Raw genomic sequence first — 22,734 nt, 5'->3', positions numbered from 1 at the left:
TGTGTGGTGTCCACAAGCTGGCAGGTCCCACGCATCCGGGCCTCAGCACCGTATTAATCTGCAAGAACAGTAATATTCCCGACTTCCTTTGGAAATCATTTTATCATCACATAAAGATGCAGCCCTTGTTGGGTTTGTAAAAAATAACTTTTGTGTATACAGCAGATTTTGAACATGAAAGAATCATATAAATAAAATAACGTCAGTGTCTTTTTTTGTTGTTGTTTTCTTTTCCTATACTTAAGTTAGTTAATATTTCTAACCGTCCCCAACGCGCTCTCCGATACGAGAGGGGGTCAATCCCTCGCGCTCTCCCTTCCGTCTGGATGTGTGTTCCAGAAACTTCACGGGCACTGGGGCAAAAAAAGGTGGTGGGGGGAGCCGGGATAAGATGGGAGGGACATAAGCTGCATTTCCCAGACCTTTCTTTCATTAATGAACCTTAGACAGAGAACCTCAACTTGCTGGTACAGTGTCTCAAGCCCCCAGATTACTTCAAGCACAGAAATCCGGTCTTCCTTCTACAGTTCACCGCACGCTGGAGTTCAGGCTGGGCCACCTGCCACCGGGGAGGTGTTGGGGGAAGGGAGCCCCGCGCAGCTGGGGAGCTTTACCTGGCTGGGCGAATGGAACTTCCTCCACACCTCCACTAACATATGTGGTTAGGGGCTGAATCAGCTGCTGAGGCAAGGCTGGCAGGGAGCTGAAATCGTCCATGAGATACACCAGGCTCGGGTTAAAAGCGATCTGCTCAAGCTCTGCCTTATTCGCCTGGCTAGCTCCCACACAAAAGGTCAGGATGCCTGCGCGCGCTAGGGCGTTGGCAGCTTGCCCATAGGAGTCCTCGGACTGCCCGGCTGTGACCAGGAGCAAGAGCTGTGGCACGTGTTCGCGGATCCTGCTGCCGCCAGCTTCGGTGAAGTGGTTGGCATGGACATAGCTCAGGGCCGCGCCGGTGTTCAGGCCCGACCCCCCCTTGGGCTGCAGCTGCCTCAGATGAGCAAGCAAATCTGACTTTGTCTGGTATGTGTTTAGGGAGAACTCTGTTACTGGCGTGTCGCTAAATTGCACTAAACCGACACGGATATTGTCGCTGCCGACATCAAGGCTGTTAACTACGTTCATTACAAAGTCCCGCACATAAGGGAAATCGGTCTTGCCAACGTTGAACGATCCATCCAAAAGAAAGATGATATCCCTTTTGTTTACGTGAACTGCAGTGGAGCACAGAAAACAAAGTGAGACACAGACAACCACGGAGGGCATGCCACGTGTGCCTGCGACACGGGGCACACACGCCAACATTCAGAACACACAGACAGTCGGTGAGGCAAAGCACGTCCATCTCATAAAATATGGCAGAGGGCTGCATATTTTCCACCGGTGGCGGCTGGTGTTTGTGAGGCATATCGATAGCCAAGTTGACGAAACCAAGTTGGCTCGCGGAAAGATACAGTGCCAAAGTTAGGACGTTTGCAACGAACAAAAATGATCAGAATCCTCCAAGTGGAACATTCCTTCCCTAGAAGTGAACGCTACCAGGGACCTGTGCCTTTCTGCCTCAGTCCTATCTATGACCACGGTCACAGTCAGGTTTACGTGTGTGAGACGGGGGTCCCCGGGATTCACCTCTACACATTTGCAGAGAGATTTCCACTTACAGATAGATTACGAGTGTTAGCCCGAGTCCACCTGAGAACATGAGATCCTGAAGGTTTAAAAAAATAATAATAAAATTGGAATGTTCTCATCCTGAAGTATTCCTAGGACCAGCCCTTTGTCATTCCCTACCGGTACCCTTCTTCTGTGGGGAGTCACAGCATTGTCGGGCAATAATCCAATGGAGAGCCCGTAGGAATTCCTCCAAGGTGAGATAATAGCATCGTGGAAACACATTAAAGTACAAAAAGACTAGCTGCCACGTCTGGCTGAGGTTATACACACGATGAATCACAAGTAGAGTGCTCAAATTAGAGGACACGTAGCAACACATTTAGTACAACATGCCTTTAGGAAAATTATCTCCCCTCTCTTCCCTGGTGTCTCCCTAAAATTTAAACCTAACAACTAATTTCATCCTACGGTCTATCCATCAACTTTGGCCATGAAAGTGTGGACCGGAAGTGTGCAGGAGGTAAGGAGAAGAGAAGGAGGCTTTCGGAAGAGCAGAGAGCCTGGGGAGAAAGCATGCATCATGCAACGTGAGTCATGCATCCAACAGTCCTCCAGTGGTGCACTTGTGTGGCGGAAAAGCTGGTTGCCGTGATATTCATCTTCATTAAGGACGGCGAATTGTACTCATCCACTTGTAAGCTCATAGACCGCTATCGTGTCTTTCAAAATAACTTTTCCCTGACAATCATATTAAATGAAAGATTTTAGAAACCACTGGGCTTTTTGTCTCCATGCCCATTCACTGACTGAAGGAAAGGCCCTTAGGAAAAGGAGAGAGGGTTAATGTTCTGCACCGGTCGGGGCTGGGCCACTGAGAGGGGACTGTCAGCTCAGGAAAGCAAGAGCCAGGCCACATCTTGGTGGTGGCAGAAGGAGGCTGGACAGGAGTCACCGGGAGACACACAGCCCCGGCATCTGACAAGAGGTAACAACTGAGAAGTGACCTCCTAGGCCAGAAGCAGTAAGGACGAGTGGTCCTGGTCCTATAGCTTCCGTCATAAGATCTCTACTTGATGATTTGGAAAGTTCATACAATTCTTATCATATGGCATTTTAAAACATACATCTGTATCATATGGCATTTAAGTCACACAATCCCCAACTAAAGGAAGCCCGAAATAAATTCTGTTTATCACTCTCGTTTCCATCATTTAAGAGCCGTCTCTCATCTAAGCTCAAAGGCTCTGCCTGGAGACCACCCCGCTGTGCGTCTGACTTGCTCCGCACCATACCTTCAGTGGTTCCGGTGAGGGTCCTGAGAGGCGCCAGTAAGCCGGGCAACACGCCTTGCAAAGGGGCGGCTCGGAACTCGGCGGGGATGAACACCAGGGAGGAATCGAAAGCAATCTCTTCCAGCTCAGCCTGGTCGGCAACCTTGTTCCCAATGGCAAAGGACATGATGCTGCTTCTCTTCAGCTCCTGGGCAGGCTGGCTGATTTCATCTAGGGACTTACCGCCTGTAACCAGCACCAGAAGCTTTGGGACCCCCTCGGCGGCCCGGTAGCCAGCCGAGCTAGTGAACAGGTTATTCCGAACAAAGTCCAGAGCAGAGCCCGTGTACAGGGCCGAGCCTTCCATGGGCTTCATTCTCCGCACGGCGGCAATGACTTCCCTTTTACTGGGGTAGCTATTGAAATAGAACTCTGGCCTCACAGTGTCTGCGTACTGAGCCACTGCCACTTGGATAAGATCCTGTCCGATTTCCAGCCTCTGGATGACTTTGGCAATGAAGTCTCGGATTGCATTGAAGTTGGCCAGTCCCAGTGCGGATGAGCCATCCACCAGGAAAACTATGTCTCTCTTGTTGACTTCAATGACTGTAGGTAGCAACGTTATAAGGTGAGTACAATGGCCTTACCTGTCACATTCAACTATGACCGTCTCTACAGCTAACGCTACTCAAGGGGCACTCCCATCTGCTCTGGCCAGTGTGAGGTCAGCGGGAGTCCCCGAAGAACCAGTCGTAACACACATCAGTGACAGCTGCATCCTCCCTATGGGGTGGCAGGTAGGGCTCCTGACCCACCCACCCCCACCCCCTTAGTACCTTTGACAAAATAGTTGCACAAAAACAAAATGAGCTTGAGCAACCACCTGTGCGGCACGTTGTCAGTAAAAAAGCCAGGAAGCCCTTTTCTGCCAAAAGTCTGTAGGTTAGATTCTAGGGTCCAGAATGAAGCTAGATCTTAAATGCTTAAAGGAGCAATCAGTGTCTACACAGAGGGCACTTCATCTCACAACTGTGACTTCATACACACCCACTGCCAAGTACAAAAGTATAGGGCAGGCACACCCCCGTTGTCTTCCGTTCTCTTCTCCGTGCCTGGGTTTTTCAGGCAATGAAAAAAAAAACAATTCCTTGACATCATAAAACTTATAAAAAGGAAATCGATGTCAAAACCAGCAAGAGGCACAGAAGGATTTTCATTTAAGAGACCTGCACCATGAAGGTGCAACTTACGTATCAGGACTGTGATAAACTACAAAGCAAAGACAGCTGGGCAAGGTCACTAGCTTGTGACTCTAAGCCTGTGTCCACCTGCCGTACGCCCACCTGAGCCGTGGGCACAAAGTACCGTGTCAGGCATGACACTCAATCCAAAAACCTGCTAGGACTTCCAACACTCACAAGGATATAGAGGGAGGAGTGCTTACAGTTTATTAAGTATCTGGACGTGAGGAGGCCGCCAATACTCCACACTGTCGGATGGATTATATACCTTGACGTTTGACTATACGGACATCAGTAGTGCAAACTCTCCTCTTTAAGAGAAAACACGTAGGGGCACCTCAGTGGCTCAGTTGGTTCAGCATCCAACTTCAGCTCAGGTCATGATCTCAAAGCTCATGAATTCGAGCCCCGCGTCGGGCTCTGTGCTGACGGCTCAGAGGCTGGAGCCTGCTTCAGATTCTGTGTCTCCTTCTCTCTCTGCCCCTCCCCCACTCGCGCTCAGTCTCTCTCTCTCTCTCTCTCTCTCTCTCTCTTTCTCTCTCTCTCTCTCAAAAATAAATAAAACATCAAAAGAATTTTTACGAAAAGAGAAAACACGTAAATGCACACATAGATGCAAAGCACACAAGGACAGGCACATGGAGACCACTGCTTTGGCATCAACTTGTGGTACAAAGAATGAATTCCAAGTCCTTAAGTTCTCCGTAGAGACGTGCATACACGCGGGATTCTCCCTCTATGTACGTGCGAAAGACACGGAATGCCACACGGCCCTGCCCTCTCCTTCCCTCAACATGTACGTAAAAGACATACATATATGCACACATATGCATGTATGCACAGTTAACCACATGTGTGGCATTTCATGCACACATGGATAGTGAACCTGCCTGGAGGCACACACACACACATAGCCCTCCTACACCATTGATGTAGAAGTGCTACTGAGATTCCGGCATCCCATGCCTGTATAGACATATATGTATGCAATATACACGGGAGATGAATAAAAAGACAGGTCAGCTCTCACCCCGACCAGCAGGCTGACTCACTCAGCTGTTGAGTGGCAGCCCCCCCCCCCCCACCTCCAGTAAGCGACGTCCCCCTTCCTGGCATGTAATGCCAACTCAAACAGAGCTGTCTTCTGCTCGGACTGGGTTTGAAACACCCTTGTTGGGAGGTGAAACGGAAGGTCCTGCCAGTCAGTGGGCTGCTGGCCTCACCTGCACCACTACCCCCTGCGGGGTGCGTCCTCTGCCCTCACCCGCTTCTCCCGCCCCTCCTCTCCATGCGCCCCCAGCACTGCAGTGACACTGATCTGCCAGGGCCTCCAGTGACCTGCACGTGTGGACACACGCAGTGGGGCTCCTGGTCTCGTTCTCCTCAGCTTCTTAGCAGCTCGGGGCCCTGGCAACCTCTCCAGCCCTTGAGACACGCCGTCGGCACTAGGCTTCACGCTTACCCCCTAAACTGGTTGCTTCTCCAGCCTCCATGTATCAAACGAGTTCCAGCCCCGCGGCCTGCTGAAAGTTCTGGAAAGCAGCCAGGCTCCTTGGTGCCCCAGAGCCACGGCACCTGGAACACCGTCCCTTTGTTCTTCACCTGCTGCCCCCTTTCTATCTTGCGGCTTCTCCAACTGGCCTTCCCCGGCCACCCTGTCCAAAGCTCTCTCCCCCTGTTCTTCTGTGTACAGCCCCACACAACTTCTGACCCTCGGAATATTTGCGTCACTGGGACACTGGCCCCCATTTCCACCACCTCCCCATTATCCCGCAACAGGCCGGCGGCCACGTCTCTCTCGTCCACCAGCAAGCACTGTGTATCCAGCTCAGACCAGATCGCCAGGGACATTTGTTAACTATTGCAAATCGGTCACAAGGATTAAAGATGCTGTCTGCACATGAGGAGGTAATATTCGAGTTAGCTAGGGAAAACTGAAATTTGAGCAACGTGTTGCTACAAATAAAAAGAAGAAAGAATTTGAAACTTCTCCTGGAACAGAAATCTCTTCATCCAGGGGAACTCCTCTCTCGTACATTCAAGAAATCAGAGCCCAGGGTGGTTGCGCAGCCTGCCCAGGATCACACAGCTGGTTAACGTAAGAGCGGGGACCGAAGGCCAGGTCTCCCGGCTACAGCCCTGCTGCTCCCTCATCGTTTACAAAAGCTACGGAAACCATCCGTGTGTGTCCACACGCACACGAGCCTGGAGCAACCTTGGTAAGTTGTAGTCCGATGAGAGGGAGGTCTAGAAATATCAAGCGAATTTTCAGGATGTAATTCTGCACCAATTCTGATTTTCCCTACCCGGTGATAATGCAGAAGGCCATTGGTAATTACCTCTGGCAGACAGGGGAGATCACCAACTAATGTAAGTTGGCACAACCGGATCTGCCTTGAGGCTCAGCTGCCTCAGCGCCAGGCAAAACCGTATTCTTATTTCCATTTTGAAAAACACATTCTCCTCCCACACTTGTTAAGTGCATATTCGTTACGTGATGCGATTCGTTTGATGTTTATAAACGAGTCCCGTTGGGCTATTTTGCCAAAGGCCCTCAGTTTGAATGGGTGTACGTCATGACCTCGCGACTCAACGCAACTACTCCGAAACTTGAGCAGCACAGGAAAATGGTTTCTCGTAAATATCCCGCCAAGTGAGCACTGTGTGGTTTCTTACCTTCAGAAGCGCAGCTCTCAATACCCAGCACAGAAAGGGCCCCACGGGGCAGCCCTCACCTACCTGCAAGGGCGCTTGTAACACGCGGGCTTAGAGGCCGTGCCATCGTCCTGGACTAATTTTCTCAGAATTGTAATGAGCCCCTGAGATCCATTTTTCAGATGACTGGATCGGAAGTGAATAATACAATGATGCTGAATAGTCTCCAAGTACCGGCTTTCTTGAATTCGCCTCAAAAGCACACTTCCTCGACAACGCACGTGGTAACGAGAGCTTTCCACTCACCCACGGATCTTTTGTGTTGCACCCCCGAGAGCTAGCCTATCTCAGAAGGACCCCGCCGTGGGTACTTACAGGTTCTCCTGAGGCGCAGCGTTCTGGAGGTGCCTGCCTTGTTTCTACAAAAACCAACACCCAGAACACCCCACTCCCACACAGATGGCGAGGAGAGCATACGTACCTTCTGTGACAATGGTTGGCGGTTGTAAGACAATGCGCCTTTGGGCCACGCCAACAATGTACAGCAGTAATTGCTCCTGGAGGTCCCCAAAGCTACGGAATTCCGGGACAGTAAACACCAAGTTGTCACTGGTAGCTATGTGCTGAAGCTCTGCCCTGGAGGCGGCCTGGGTTCCGAGGCCAAACGAGAACACGCTAGCCTGTTTCAGTGCTATGACCCCGTCGCGGATCTCGTCACTAGAAGGCCCGGCGCTTATGAGGACCAGCACCTGGGGAACCCCTTCCTCCACTCGGCTGCCCCCTGCCTGGGTGAAGTGGTTCTCCACCACGAAATCCAGGGCCAGGCCGATATTGGCCAGCTCCCCACCAGTGAACGCAAGGGCTTTCACTGCATCCAGAACCTGCACCTTGGTGGAGTAGGTGTCCAAGGAGAACATGGTTCTGGGCTCATCGCTATACTGGACCACCCCCACTCGGATCTGCTGAGTTCCAACCGAGAGTCTCTCAAGGAGATTTACAAGGAAGTCGCGAATGACTGCAAAATGGACACTTCCGGTGTTGTTTGATCCATCAATAAGGAAAATAATGTCAGCAGAGTCTTGTGCTTTAAAAGAAAGAAATGCAAAAAATGTGAAAGCGTTAGAACAAGTGACCACATGCATTGTTCAGTGTTCTGACATGTTTCTTTGGAAACCAATAAGAAACACGAAATACAGACAAACAAAACACATGTTGATTAAGGAATGTGAAATTCTCTTTTAGTTCTGCATTCTGAATGGATAAGAGGCAACTCCTCGGGAACGATGGCGTAAAATAGGAACATTTATATCAAATGTTCATTTGTACCATCTTTTTAGTTACAATTCAAAACATCATATTCACTTTTCTGGGGGAAGAATCATGAGTACGTATTCCAGAAATTTCTACTAAATTTGGAGGGAAACGTTGTTACGTGGAATTGTGCGTTACCATACCTACAGGAGGTCCAAACATGATTTCTAATTTTTGGATGTTTCTCTCATAATCCTCAAGTGCTTATAGGAATTTTCTTTGCCCAAATCCACAGCTACGAAACAGAAGCTCAGAGTCAGGGTTTGGTGACTTATCATCCCAGCATGTTGAACACCTGATTCCTGGAATGACTACTGTTTCTTCTCTTTAAAAACCAAGATGGCGGCCTGCACGCAACTTTGTGAATTTGAAAGGAAGAACTCAAGCTACACTTCAAGTTTTAATCTTAAAAATATCTGATAAATGTTTGGTTTGATCTTCTCATACGACATTGAGTTACGTGGAACTCACATGCAGGTCTGGGATTAGGCTAGATGTTTTGTTCACGTACTTTTGCTATTGCCTCTGTATTCAATCACATAATGCAGAACAATGTTAAGCAGAGTGATATGAAACCAGTCATGACATAATTATCCAACCTTATTTTTATGACGTCCTAAACTGACTGCCTAGCGAGACCATGAGCCTCTAATAAACCCTGGATCAGAATTAGTTCTGGGGTCGTACAGATGGACAAAAAAACGGGGACCTTGGCCTCTTTCCTCCTTACAATGGCAAACTAGAAACTTCCATCCCACTATGGAAAATGGGGACTTCACAGAAGCATTGGGTAAGGAGTAACAATTAATAATCTATAAACCTGAGTGAAATATTTCAAAGGCTCCACTAGAAAATTTAAATTGGACTGATTTAAAACTAGAGGAAAAGAAAAATTATTCTGGTGAATGTTTTTTAATAACTTAAGTGTGTGTTAGGAACAGGAAAAGACTGTATGTGAGCATATGTGATATTTATATTCTGAGATTTTTAGGAAGCTATATTTGGGATATAATCACAACATTGTATGTAAGACCATGAGTTCTGATCTTTCTCATGACAGTGAACATTTTATGTTTAAAATTAATTTTTCCTTGTGCCAGAAAAAGTTGCTCCCATTTTCACTGTGGAAACAGGATACAAATCTTATCTCATAAAATTAAAGAATTCCGCTACAGTGAAACTATGTTCTTACTCAAGTTCCCTCATATGAAAGCTGAGCCAGAGGTTGCCTGAATCAGAAGAACTCTTCCTCCCCTCACACACAATCCCTGACAACGTTCTTGCAGGTGAATCCCTTGCACAGGGAAAGATAATAGCTTGGAAACATGAGGGTTAATGAGAAGGATAAAATTTGGATAATAAGATCTTGTGTTTTTAACAAGTGTCACACAAAAGTATGAAATAAGAGAATCCCAACGCATCTGCTAAGAATCCCAACGCATCTGCTTTTTCTTTATCCAAAACATAAGATTCCTGAAGGACTTTGGGAGGGTGCAGTGCCATAGAAATGGCCCGCATCATCATATGAGCCGTAGGCTCTGTCCATCACACCACTGTATCCCTCAACCTCTCCCTGGCGTGAACCAATGACCCTGAGAGACCGTAAAAGATGTGCATACCAATAAAAGAAGGATTAGCTAGGAGCCTAGGGTCCTCAGGAAGAGAGAAACGATAACCTAATACATAGGATGACCCATTCCTTATTCGTTTATTAATTTTTACTTAATTTATTACATTATCTTTTTTGGCTGCAATTTATAATAGTGTACAAATTAAGAGAAACCCTGTGGGAAAACCCTTGACCCCTTCTCCTCCTAAAGGCTGAACTGCTGCGGGTCATAGAAAAATGTTGGATAATTTGTCATCACTGAAAAAACAACATTGTCCTCTTACGCACACAATGATGGGACACACATTGGCATGCTGTGTTATCCGGGTGAGCTGAAGCCTCAAACAGACACAAGAGCTGTGGGTTCTTGTGTACAGCAAGGCGTACCGATGACCAGCTTTAAGTCTAAGGATAATCAGCTCTAACTAAAATTTACAACGTGAAGTTGCCTGGTTTTCCGCTTTCGTGGCTCACGCATCACACACACCCTTCTGGGGCATTTTCCATAGGAAACTTTCACCGTGTCCATGGAAAAGTCAGGCTCCTTCAACACTGTTGGAAACATTCTTTTCTGGAGCACACTGATGTGGGCACAATGCCTTCCTCAGCTCGTGGGATGCTTCCTTTTTTTTTTTTTTTTAAGAAAAATTAAAGAGATCGTATGTGTGTTTCCTCTGCAAACACAAAACTGTAGATCGATTCCGTGAGTGCTTTAAATGTTCATCTTTTGCAAAGAAGAGAAGGCTCACACTGAAATCCTCACCGAATACAGACCACTTTGGGCTTTCACTTCAGAGCACAGCTCTTGCATTTTAGTGCTGTGCATTTGTAAAAGGATGACAAAGAGATTTTTAAAGAACACCACCTTCAGAGACTGATTACGTGAGTAGAGTTCATTTAGAACAGGACCATTAACGTTTTATACACACCATAGATTACGGTCAAGAACACTCTATGGGGAAGAGTTACCCAGTGGACAGGTAATGGGAAGAAATGGCCCTAACTCACTAGCAATCTCTAGAATGCCCTCTGGAAGCAGAGGATTATTATTATTTTACGTTTATGCTGCGGAACATGCAATGGTAGGTGATACTGGAGGAATTGCAGAGTGAAGTTAATCAGAAAAGACAACATAAACGGATTAATTTTCCACCACGGAGCTGCTAGTGGCTTGGACACTAGAAGACAGAGATGCTTTCTTGGCATAAAAACAAAGGTTTTTTTTCATCTGTGTGGAAACGTACCATGTTGAAAGGCTCATTTAGCATTCATGGAAGAATACGATTGTTCATTTAAACATAAAAGCAAACTCGTCCGCTCTTTTCCCTCACTTGGCCAAAACAGCAATAAAGAAAAGATGTCCTGTGTCTCCACGGACCCCTTCACCCTTCTGACATGGATCACTTATCATCCCTATATTCAGAAATGTGATGATCGGTGAAAAGTCAGTATAGGCAGCCTCACAGCATCCCCTTGCTCCCCGGAGATTTTGGTTTGGGATGCTCTGGGGGTGGGGGGGGGGGTCCCACCTTCTTCTCCTATAATCTGGCAGGATCAACACATGTATCATGAAACACGGGTGAGGCATGTCACTTGTAGCACAGAACGCTTTTTGGGGTTAAACGGGCAGAATCCAGACTGTCACCCGCTCCTCTGTCAGAAGCAGAGCCTCTGGCAGGACATTAGCATTCCCACCGCTGTCAGAGTTGAAATCATGGGCAACCACTGGGCGGACCATGTTATGAACAGCCTCCCGACACGCCTTGTGGGTGGTTAGTTCTGAAACCCTTCTCCCATCCAAGCTCTGCCTGCCCAGGACGACTGGTTCCTTCTCCTGACCTCTAGTCATATTGTTCCCTAACCCCTGCTTTCTGAATCTGTTACAAAAATCTGTTACAAAAACGTCCATACCGTTTACCTACAATTCCCCCGTTATCCTGACTGCAGTCCAGAAAGCCCTCCCTTTCTCCAGACTCCACGTGCCCCTTCTGTCTTTCCACAAGCCCCTCCCGTGTGGCCCTTTAGATTGACCGATATAGGGGCGCCTGGGGGGCTCAGTCGGTTAAGCGTCCCACTTCGGCACAGGTCATGATCGCGTGGTCCGTGGGTTCAAACCCCACGTCGGGCTCTGTGCTGACAGCTCGGAGCCCGGAGCCCACTTCGGGTTCCGTGTCTCCCTCTCTCTCCGCCCCTCCCCAGCTCGTGCTCTCTGTCTCTCAAAAATAAATAGACACTAAAAAGTTAGATTGGCCAATTTATGTCTCAAAATCCCCAGTCTTGCTTCTCCCTGCCCCATCCAACATGTCACCCTGCCTCCCGCCTCCTGTTTTTGAGCCCTCTGGGGGGCAACCACTTTTGAAAGCGTAGGAGAAAAGCGGGCTGTGAATCCTGCTCCTGTGATCACCTCCTGGGGCCGGTGCGGAGGCTGCCTGTCCCCTCCACCCCCTTGCATTCAGACAATCACCCGCCTCCCCAGCTAAGCGCACTGAAGGGACCTGCAACCTTCCTTGGGTTTCCCTTATATCCCGCTCAGCCTGCAGCCACACGGCACACCTGTGCTCCTCTCCAGAGACTTTAACGTCTATGTGGCTAAGCTTCCTGAGCACCGGCCTCCCAGGTCCCCAGCGGCCCCCTGTCCACCCTGCCCTACGCACGTGAGGGCCACCCCGTGAGCATCTCGCAAAACTACTGCACCCCCACGATGTGCCCTTGGTCTCCCTCCATACGCTGTGGTGGCAGCGTCCCCCAGGTCCCATGACCAGCGGTCTCTAGGACTCCTCCCCCTCCCGGCCCCCGTGGGCTCGTCCCCCTCCTCCCCACTGGGCAGGACCCCCTCGTGGGCTGCTGCAGGAACTCACTTGCCACCATTCTGGATTTCCTTCCCAAGAAGATCCTCCTGCCCCTCCATCACTCTCTCTTTGCAAGCCCTGCCGTGCGTTCACAACACGGTGCTCTCTCTCCAGGACACGGGTTCTCTGTCTCAATAACAGATGCGAGGGATCTTTGTGAGCTGCCCGCCTGGCCACGCTGAGGCTTCCTTGGCTAAGGATCATAGAAGTCCTTCCCGTGGGGTCATAATATGAGAATGGGGTTTTTGAGAGTTAAAATCTAACTGTTTCCGGGTGCCTGGGTGGCTCAGTCAATTAAGCGTCCGACTCTTGGTTTCGACTCAGGTCATGATCTCACAGTCGTTGAGTTCAAGCCCCACGTCGGACTCTGGGCGGACAGTGCAGGGCCTGCTTGGGATTCTCTCTCTCCCTCTCTCTCTCTCTCTCTCTGCCCTTCCCCTGCTCGATTTGTCTCTCTCTCTCTCTCAAAACAAGTCAACTTTAAAAAAAAGCACTTTTTTAAATAAAATAAAATTTAATTGTTTCAGAAAACACCCTCCTGGAGGCAGGTGAAAGTGCTACCTTAGAAGAAGGCGACACAGCGTGGTCAAACCTTTGTTTTTACACCTGTGAACAGCCATCTCTTCCCGGTCCCGCCCCACCCACCCCCCCATCTTTTAGCCACAGTGTCGCTTTAATGCCAGCAGTTGCCAAGCTTATCTCCAAAGAACAGCGAGGCAGGCAGCAGCTTGGCAATGGTGCCATTACCTGTGATGTCTTTAAGGGTCTCTGTGCCTCCAGCCCCTTCTGGAGCCACGGATGACTGCACACAGGACACTAAGCTTCCTACTATGTCGTGAAGTGAGGTAAAATTCTCTAGGTTGAACACATGCATATTGAGCGGTTCGCTCGCTATTTCTCTTAACGCTCCTTCATCTGAATCCTCAACTCCAATTGCAAACACGTTAACATCAGCAGACTTAAGTTCCGCTGAAGGCAGAGCAAGGCCGTCGTCCGAGTGTCCACTGGTCAACACTACAATAACCTGAGGGACTCCGTCACTGGCCCGGCTTCCAGCAGCCTCAGTGAGGTGATTCTGCATTACGTATTCTAATCCTTTTCCAGTCTGATTGCTTCCCCCAATATAAGACATGTTGGAAATGTGGGAGAGGACTTCTTGATTAGTACGGTACGTATTTAACAGGAACTCGGTATGTGGGTTGCCGTTGAACTGGACCAGAGCAAAATGGAAATCATTTTCTCCCACAGCTAAAGATTTTATAACATCATATAGAAACTCTCGAACAAGTTGGAAATGTTCCTTTCCAATGCTCCAAGAGGAATCCACTAGAAATATTATATCGGCAGCGGCACCATTTTTGACATCTTTAAAAAAAGACATTGGTTTAGATTTTTCTCCTGTTCGGCAATTACTTCCTATCGGCGCAAAGCCTTCCTAACCTAACTCGGCTTACGCTGTGCTGTTAGCTGAGTGGCCCGCACCTCGCTTGCACTACGGGCAGGCGGGAGGACTTTACCTGAGGGGCAGGGACCTGGGCACAGGGACAGCTGTTGGTCAGCAACCCTTGGCCCAACTTCCATATGCAATGAACCCCATCCATGAACCAGTAGAAGGCTCCAGAATGGGGGAGAAAACATTCCCTGGCGTGTCTTTTAACTCAAGCGTGATTCTCTGTGACAGTTTGAGCCCCGACACCCACCTGATGAGACCAGGCTACTCCATCAGAGATAACCAACCGCCATTTTAAAAATTCCTTCTTCATATTTGGCTCTGAAACGGGGCCTCGAGAAGAAGGAACAGTGAAAATGGCCGCTTTACGTTAACTAGCGTCCGATGCTTGGCGTACTTTGCCAGAAAAATACACATGGCAAGTATGTCTTCCTTACGTGAAGACTTCAATAAGTGGAGAGAAAGGAAAGGTCTCATTGTTCCCAGACTTTTTGGCATGAAGAAAGGCACCCTAACTAGTCACTATATATTTTTCAGGGCCAGAAGAGTCTTTGCAGATGTGGGATATTATTTATCTTTCTCAAAGACAGTGGGAGCAGGAAGCTCAGGGCGCCAGGCAGGGGGTGCCCGAGGAGGGCCCTTCTGCGGCTGTGGGCCAGGCTGGCTGCACACAGCCAGCTCCCAGACTCTACTTACCTCAGGCTGCCCTGATGCCCCAAGCAATGCTCCCCTTTCCTTGAGGTGGCATTCACCTCCCACCATCTAAGGACCACCACGTCCAGTGGGAGAATCCCTGCCCAAGACCCAACTCTCCAGGCAAAGGAGAGAGAGACTCAAGGCCATCCCTCCAAACTCATAGTGCGTGAAGCATTTCTAAGTTTTCCAAAACTCTGCAAGCAAATTCTTAAGAGGGTTCATTTGGATCCTTTTTTTTTTTTTTTCATCATTTGGGGAAATGTTTTTTTTCCAGACTTGATTCTAGATGAAAACTGTCTTTTTGTATCCAGAATTACACAAAGAGGGTGATCTGGGTGTTTTGTTTTCAAGGAAAATAATGCTTACTCTCAATAATTGTCTCGTCCTGGTTTTAGGTGCCGTGAGATCAAACCAGGGCCAGGAGTGCGGAAAAGCCCTTCATTTTGGTGAAATGCCTGTGACACAAATGTTCGCTCATACCCAGTGTGAAAACAAACCACTTGCGAACCAACTCCAAGATATCAACCCAAGGGTTAGTAAAAGTAGGCCATCTCTCACTGGATACAGAGCATCTGGAGAAGTCTGTGCGTTGAACGAACATCCTGAGACAAAGGGCCCCACCATCCCCTACGTCACATCTAAGTTCTGGCTCAAGCTCACGAGGTCTAAGATCAAAACATCAGAGAGCACCTTCCTCTGAATAAAAGTAAGAAGTGTTTCTGGATCTTACCTGCTTGCTGCTGTTGGGCACGGGTAAGAGAAAAGCCTGAGAGAAAGAGGCAAAAGGTGGCCACCAAGGGCAAATGTCGATGTTTCCTCATTTTGAACGTGTCTAAGCACCAAGTGGGAACCTAAACAAGAAAAGAGGGTGGAGGCAAAATGATCAGTTCTGGTGCTCAGATTACAAACCAACGCACCAAGGATTTAGCCCTTCTACGAAAAGGAGTGCTGACTACACAGTCAGTGAAAATCTTTGAATCCCGTGATTGTACTCCTTTGGTCATACCTAAAACAAAACCAAACAAAATGGGTAATTAAACCTTCATTCCTCTCAGACTGAGGCAGGCCACAACAGCATGTCACCCAGAAAATGGCAGAGAAAGAGAGAGGGAGAGAGAGAGAGTCAAGGGTAAAGGTATTTGTGGACGCAGAAAGTGGTGGGTCTGCGACACCCAGCTTAACTGTAGATCGTGTCTGAAAGAATCCCCCAGGAAATCTTCAGTTCATGGAGAGAATGGGCTTTGCCCAAATCAGAGCGTGTGCCAACACGGCCATGGCCTCTGGGACCACTGCAAATCTTGCCCTCGTTCCTGTTGCTTTTTTTTTTTATTTTTTTTAATGTTTTTATTTATTTTTGAGACAGAGACAGAGCATGTGCTGAGCTGTCGGCACAGAGCCCGACGCGGGGCTCGAACTCACGGACTGTGAGATCATGACCTGAGCTGAAGTCGACGCTTAACCGACTGAGCCACCCAGGCGCCCCGCCCTTGTTCCCGTTTAGCACTTTTTTCCCAGCAAAATCCTGCTGTGTGCCAACCACCAATCTCAGAATGAAAGAAGCCCAGGGCCATTGAATTAACAAGCCTGTGAAGCCAGACCTGAGGGCGGGCCGCCTGGTGGCATGGTCTCCCGTCCCCACGCACCAGCTGGTGGCCGCAAGCGTGACTTCCAACCAGCCACGCTCATGTTCAGATGGGCAGATCTTTGCCCCGCAAACAAAACCCTCTCCTCACCCGACACCAGAAGGCACCCTCCTCTGTCAAAATTCCAATGGCCTTTTTTGTAGAAATCCGGGGGGAAACATCCTAAAATCATTTGGAAGTTCAAAAGAGCCAGAGAGCCACAGTGATCTTGAGAAACTAAGAAAGAAAAATATAGCTGGAGGCGTCACGTTTCCTGATTTCAAAACATATTACAAAGCTACGGTAATCACGACAGTATGGTAATAGAATAAAGACAGGCATGTAGGCCGATAGAATAAAACAGAGATGCCAGAAGTGTCCCTCACCTCACTTATATGGCCAAATGATCCTTCATAAGGGTGTTCAGGTGACACAGTAAGAGAGAATAGTCTCTTCAACAAATGGTGCTGCGAAAAGTGCATCTCCACGTGCAAAAGAACAAAATTAGACGCTTCCCTTATAATACTCACAAAAGGGAACCCAAAATGGGGTCAGAGATCGAAATGTAAGACCTGAAACTATAAAACTCCTAGAAGAAAATAGAAAAGTCCGCATGATGGTGGATTTGGCAATGATTTCTTGGTTTTGACACCAACAGCACAGGCTACAAAAGCAAGAACAGACAAATGGGATTGGAGCAAATGTATAAAACGTCTGTGCGGCAGAGGAAACCACCAACAGAGTGAAAGGGGCAACCTGCAGAATGGGAGAAAATATTCACAAACCATGTATCTGATGAGGGTTCAAATCCAGAATATATAAAGAACTCCCACAACTCAACAACAACAAAATAATCTGACTTAAAAATGGGAAGAGGGCCAGGGGCGCCTCGGTGGCTCTGCGGGTTGAGCGTCTTGACTCTTGATTTCGGCTAAGGCCACAATCCCAGGGTCGTGGGATCCAGCCCCGCGTCAGGATCTGCACTGAGCATGGAACCTGCTTAAGAATCCGTCTCTCCCTCTGCCCCTCCCCCACTCTCTCTCTCAAAAGAATAAATAAAAATAAATAAGTAAAATAAAAATAAATAAAAATGGGAAAAGGGCTTGAGCAGACATTTCTCCAAAGAAGATACACAAACGGCCGTTAAGCATGTGAAAAGATACTCAACATCATTAATCATCAGAGAAATGCAAATAAATCAAAACCACAATGAGCTATCACCTCACACCCATTAGAATGACGGCTATGAAAAAAAAATAGTAAACAATAATTATCGATGAGGAGGCAGAAAAATTGGAACATTTGTGCCCTGTTGGTGGGAATGTAAAACAATGCAGCCACTAGAGAAAAATACATGGAGGTTCCTCAAAAAATCAAAAACAGAATTACTGTATAACCTAGCAATCTCACTTCTGGGCATATAGCCAAAATAAATGAAACAGGATTGCAAAGAAATACATCAACACCCCAATTCACTGCAGCATGAGTCACAATAGCCAAGCGGTGGAAACAACATGAATGCCCATCGATGGGTGAATGGATACGGATAAAGACGATGGACGCATACAGTGAAATCTCATGCGGCCTTTAAAAAGAAGGGAATCCTATCATATCCCGACAACGTGGATGAACCCTGAGGACGCTAGGATAAATGAAATGAGCCAGTTCCAAAAAGACACATACCGCGAGACTCCACTTACGGGACACAGCCAACTATTAGAAACAGGTAACAGGGGCTCCTGGCTGGCTCATTCGGTTAAGCATCTGACTCCTGTTTCGGCCCAGGGCATGATCTCACAGTTCGTGGGATTGAGCCCCACATCCGGCTCTGTGCTAAGCATGGAGCCTGCTTGGCATTCTCTCTCTCCCTCTACTCCTCTCCCCAGCTTACACTCTGTCTCTCTCTAAACTTAAAAAAAAAAAAAATCTGATGTAACACTGAGACCTGGTGCGAAAATCATCTTTGCCCTAAGTCCCAGCTGAGCTATGAAATCAGCTCCACCTAAGCCCTAAGCTTTGGCACCTGCTTGACCTTTCTAGCGTGACCTTCCTCTTGCCCCTAGGCACTCCATGGGCCCAGAGATTCTCTTCACAGCTGTCCCCTGTGCAAGGCAGGAGCTCCGCCTTCCCCACATTGCTAATGAAGCCAACGTTAAGGACGGTCTGGTATTGTCAATGCTGTCGTACAGAACAACACAACTCACGATACCAGAGGGAAGTCTGACTGATTAGTGACGTGGCCTTGGCAGAGGACCAATGTCTGGCTGAACTGCTCAGCGAGACAGCATCGAGGGCCAAGGAGAACAAAGAGACAGCCCCTTATGCAGTCTGCCACCTAAGCACGTGGGTGCAGGGGGCACAAAGAAAACCAGAGCTCAGGCCCACGGTCGTGCCTGCCAGGGGTCAGGCCCAGAGGGAGAAGCTGGAGTCCAAATCTTGTGGCCCAGCTGGGAGGAACAAACAGCAAGACACAGAGCGTGGGCCCTAGGCCAGCCTGCCAAAAGTTGGAGGACTCGAGAAAGATAAAACCATAAACAAGAGAGGAGATTCCAAGATCCTCTGTGCCTTTGCATTTCCAAGGAAAGTCCACAAAAAGTATCACCTGTGATGAGACCACCCTGTGATTCCAATTCTGAGAGCCTGAAGACATTCTCGGCAGCTAAAATAGAACCACCTGTCGATCCAGCTTTCTCTTGGAAAGGTATCAACGCTGCCAAGGACATGTTCTAACGATGATCGGAAAGCCAGTCATCAAGAGGACATCTTTCTCTCTTACAAGAAGGTGACAGCGAGTGGTGAGAATGGCAACATTTCAAAGGCACAGCCCAACCACCTTGGCTTGAAACGGTGAACACACGTTAGACACGGATCGATACAACCGAGAAGGGCAGTCCCCAGTGCCCCGTGCTTTGGTTCCACGATGTCCCCAAGTCCCAGTTGAGTCCTGGCTGGTGCTCAGGACAGTCCCCACAGGCACTGCTTGGCTGGTCGGTCTGTTTTCTCCACTGAGGATGACCCTCTAACACAGCCCCAGCATCACCGCCTCCGCACTCTAGAGATCCCTCAAGCCCATGCTCCACCCTGGGAATCTTCCAGATCTTTCCATCCAGCCATACTTTCCCTCCCCCACACTCTGCTGGGCCTATTCCTGAGTTTTGGGGGCAGGGGGAGGAAGTAAACGCAATGTCTGTCATTTGTGTATGTGTGTTCTCAATAAATTGAGAATACACGCTTCAGAACAATGTAAAAGTACATTGTACACATGCTATTCGTGAGTCCTCTGATTACAGCAAACACCGGATTTTCCTATAGGCAGTAAGCATCCTACTAGAAAACTGTTTTGTAGGAAAATTGTCCACACTATTTAAATTTTACTGGATTCTTTCCAAAAATATCAAGTCCTTTCAAAAAAAAAAAAAAAACCTGTAATATTACAATTGGTCGAGAACTTTTTTTTAAATATGGGATCCACGGGTCTGTCAACCTCCCACAAATGTGTACAAAACCCTATCTGTGTACATGTAGGATCCACATTCGCGTGTGGCTCTAAAAGCATCCATTCTACCTCCCCCCTAAAGTGTAAGCAGTACCGTTTCCACAAAAAATTTTGATGCAAATCTTCTGGGGAGTCCAGCTCAATGGTTTGAAAGATTTGATCCATGCACAAGATGCAACATTCTAAGGAGTACTTCTGTTCAAGAATTAGAGCGAGAGAATATCACAGGGCCTCGTTGGAAAGCACTAGACTGTGTAATGGATGCCGAGAAAAACAGGACGTGAGACAAAGATCTGCCCACCCACTGCTGGGTGCTGGACGGGTGAGCCACAGGCCCCTGCAGGCAACCTGGACCCATGGGATGTGTTGTGTGGTCAGCAGTTTGCTAATGGCATTTTAACCATCTCTGTATCTCACAGGGCCTCACATCTGACTTCTTGGAATCCACCAGTCCTCTCATATGGTAAACACTGAGTGGGCCCTCTACTGAGAAATTCTAAAATATCATTTTCTCATCTTTGATAAAGCTCGTAACATATAAATGGAAATGAGATGAAATCTGTAATATCTTCCGGAATCATTACTTACTTCACCCGTTCTCTAAGGAAAAGGAATTTTAAGTTGGTTGAAAGTGACATGTAAAAATGTTTATTTCCAAGATATTAATCTTTAAGGGTAAGAAGCCCCCTAAACAAAGTGCTACCCAATTGAGACACAAAGTACAGAGCATAGGAGTTCTCTTTTCCAAAATGTGCCCAGTTATGGAAGAGAAGGGGAGGGGAGGGGAGGGGAGGGGAGGGGAGGGGAGGGGAGGGGAGGGGAGGGAAGGGAAGGGAAGGGAAGGGAAGGGAAGGGAAGGGAAGGGAAGGGAAGGGAAGGGAAGGGAAGGGAAGGGAAGGGAAGGGAAGGGTGGGGAGAGGAGGGCAGCGAGGGCAGAAGGGAAAATCTCTTCCCACTCTGGAGACGATGCTTGTGCCACGATAAGGAGTTATCCAAGCTCCGCTCGTGACTGATGAGCTCACGTGGCTTGGCTGAGCTGAATTCCCAGGTGGGAAAATTTTTCTTGCCATCACGCTTGGGAGCCAGTCTCGTGGCTCAAGTGTTCCTGGCCCAGCTGTTGAATATTCGTTAATATTTTCGTTTGCAATTAAATCTATTCTATTTAACATGCCACGGAGTCCCAATTTTTAAAACTGAAGTTCTTGAAAGACATCAAACGTCGTCTCCCCCGGTGATCACCGAGCTTGCTCATTTCAACGAGGGGGAAGGAGGCAGCCACGCCCTCATTACCCACCCTCCTCTGCGCCAGCCTCTCCCCACCCCCCCAGGAAATGGAGACAAGAGAGCACAAGTAAGGTTTACTGTGCGTCTGTCTCACGGTAGGATTTCACGCCCTCCTCCCAATGGCCCAGTGGCTGCTTCCCCCCTACCCTGACCCCATTTTATAGCTGGGAAACTAAAACCAGGCGAGGCAAAGCGATGTGCCCAAGTAGCCACATGGATACAAGACAGACCCAGAATCCTAACCAAAGTCCACATTCACAAAGCCCATGGAAAGGACCCCAGGAAACCCGGAGAGACTGAGCCAGGCCCGGCCCAGATCTCAAGGAAACTCCCCATCCCTTTGGGGTCAAAAATAGACTTCTCTGGTGACAGATTCTGTGTCGACAGAATCCATTTGACTGTCGCCATTCTTTTAAATATGAAAAAAAGTCCCAACCGGCTGCTTGAGCCCCTTGGGTTGGGTGGAGTGAGGTGCTCCTTTGGGTCACAGAGTCTGTGTCCAAAGGGCAACAGATTCAATAACAGAATTTCATTAAGTTTTCACTCTCATCTTTCCATTGGGCATTAGTAATTCCTTTTTTCACTCCGCCTCATTCTGAAAAGGATTCCAGGTGCCTTTTTCCTTTGTGTAGCTGCCCGTTTGAAACTTAAAAAGATAGCTCTTATTACAAAGATTGCTTTCCCCGGCCCTCCAACTTGCAGTCGTATTCGGTCATACTCCAAAGACTCTCCCGAGCTATTTAGCAACCCCATGAAATTAGTTTTCATTAAGTCTACTCAAAAGCTGTTTCATTTTCCATGTCTGGAAAGCTTTTTTAAGAAAGAGACACACACATGCACACAAGGAAATCATTTTGAAACAAAGGCTTAAATACTTCCAGAGTTCCAGAGGCTCCATTTTGAGGGCATTTATCCTGTCCTCTCCGACTACCGCTTTCTAAAATCAGGCTGGTGCTCCTACCGAGTCCTAGGACTTCTGTTAACTCCTGGTGTCCCCGTTTCACAGGGGAGCTACAGCAGTGTAGGACACGGGGGCGGGAGTGCGTCCTATCTGCTGTGACTCACACTTCAGGAAACCCCAGGGACCTTGAGCTGGCTGCCACCCTGGTTCTCTCTCTTTCCCTTACTCCCCTTCCCTTCTTGCCTGAATCCTGGGAAAGGAGTCCCCATCCTTTGTCCCCAGGGAGAAAACTGAAAGGATTCATTAGGTTCCCAGAGAAGGAAGAGGATAGAATTTACTATATGCCTGCCATTTGAAAGAGCTTTGGGGGTTCCTCAAGCGATTTGGAGAACGCTAAGAAGGCCCCTCTAACTCAGGAGGTGGTTTTTTTTCACTGTTTATTTTACAACCTCTTGAACCTCTTCTTTCCATTCTATGAAAATGCACCAGAGAAGAGAATTATCAGCCACGCATCCACGTCTGCAAACAATTATCTGGTTGACCCAGGCTCTGAACATGTTTCCTGTGATAGCAAAATTTTAACTCTTCTGATTATGTGTTTTGGCCTGGCCTCACTGCCACCCACGGTGTCCTTGCCAGACGCTGAAGAGCCAACCCAAGATCTTTGATGTTTGGCCCCTCCTGGCAAAATCAAGTAAAACGACACCCGTTCCGCAGCTCCTGTGTTTAAACAGA

The 22,734-nt window shown here is 48.1% G+C and overlaps 1 protein-coding gene across 1 annotated transcript in view; it reads right to left on the bottom strand.

Moving 5' to 3' along the window:
• The window catches only part of COL6A3 (collagen type VI alpha 3 chain), an 80,646-nt gene that overhangs the window by 51,207 nt on the left and 6,705 nt on the right, over positions 1–22,734 (bottom strand). Inside the window, exons 2-6 of the mRNA XM_053903333.1 lie at positions 15,427–15,547; positions 13,298–13,915; positions 7,263–7,865; positions 2,907–3,491; positions 615–1,214 (exon numbers count right to left, since the gene is read on the bottom strand). Of these exons, the coding sequence (XP_053759308.1) occupies positions 615–1,214; positions 2,907–3,491; positions 7,263–7,865; positions 13,298–13,915; positions 15,427–15,517 (2,497 nt within the window). The 5' untranslated portion in view covers positions 15,518–15,547. The remainder of the gene's footprint in view (positions 1–614; positions 1,215–2,906; positions 3,492–7,262; positions 7,866–13,297; positions 13,916–15,426; positions 15,548–22,734) is intronic.

This window comes from Panthera pardus, unplaced genomic scaffold (assembly GCF_024362965.1).
Source record: "Panthera pardus isolate Hobbes unplaced genomic scaffold, ASM2436296v1 HiC_scaffold_10, whole genome shotgun sequence".
Classification (NCBI taxonomy): domain Eukaryota; kingdom Metazoa; phylum Chordata; class Mammalia; order Carnivora; family Felidae; genus Panthera; species Panthera pardus.
Note: the sequence above shows the minus strand (reverse complement) of the source record. Positions and strands in the feature narration are given on the sequence as shown.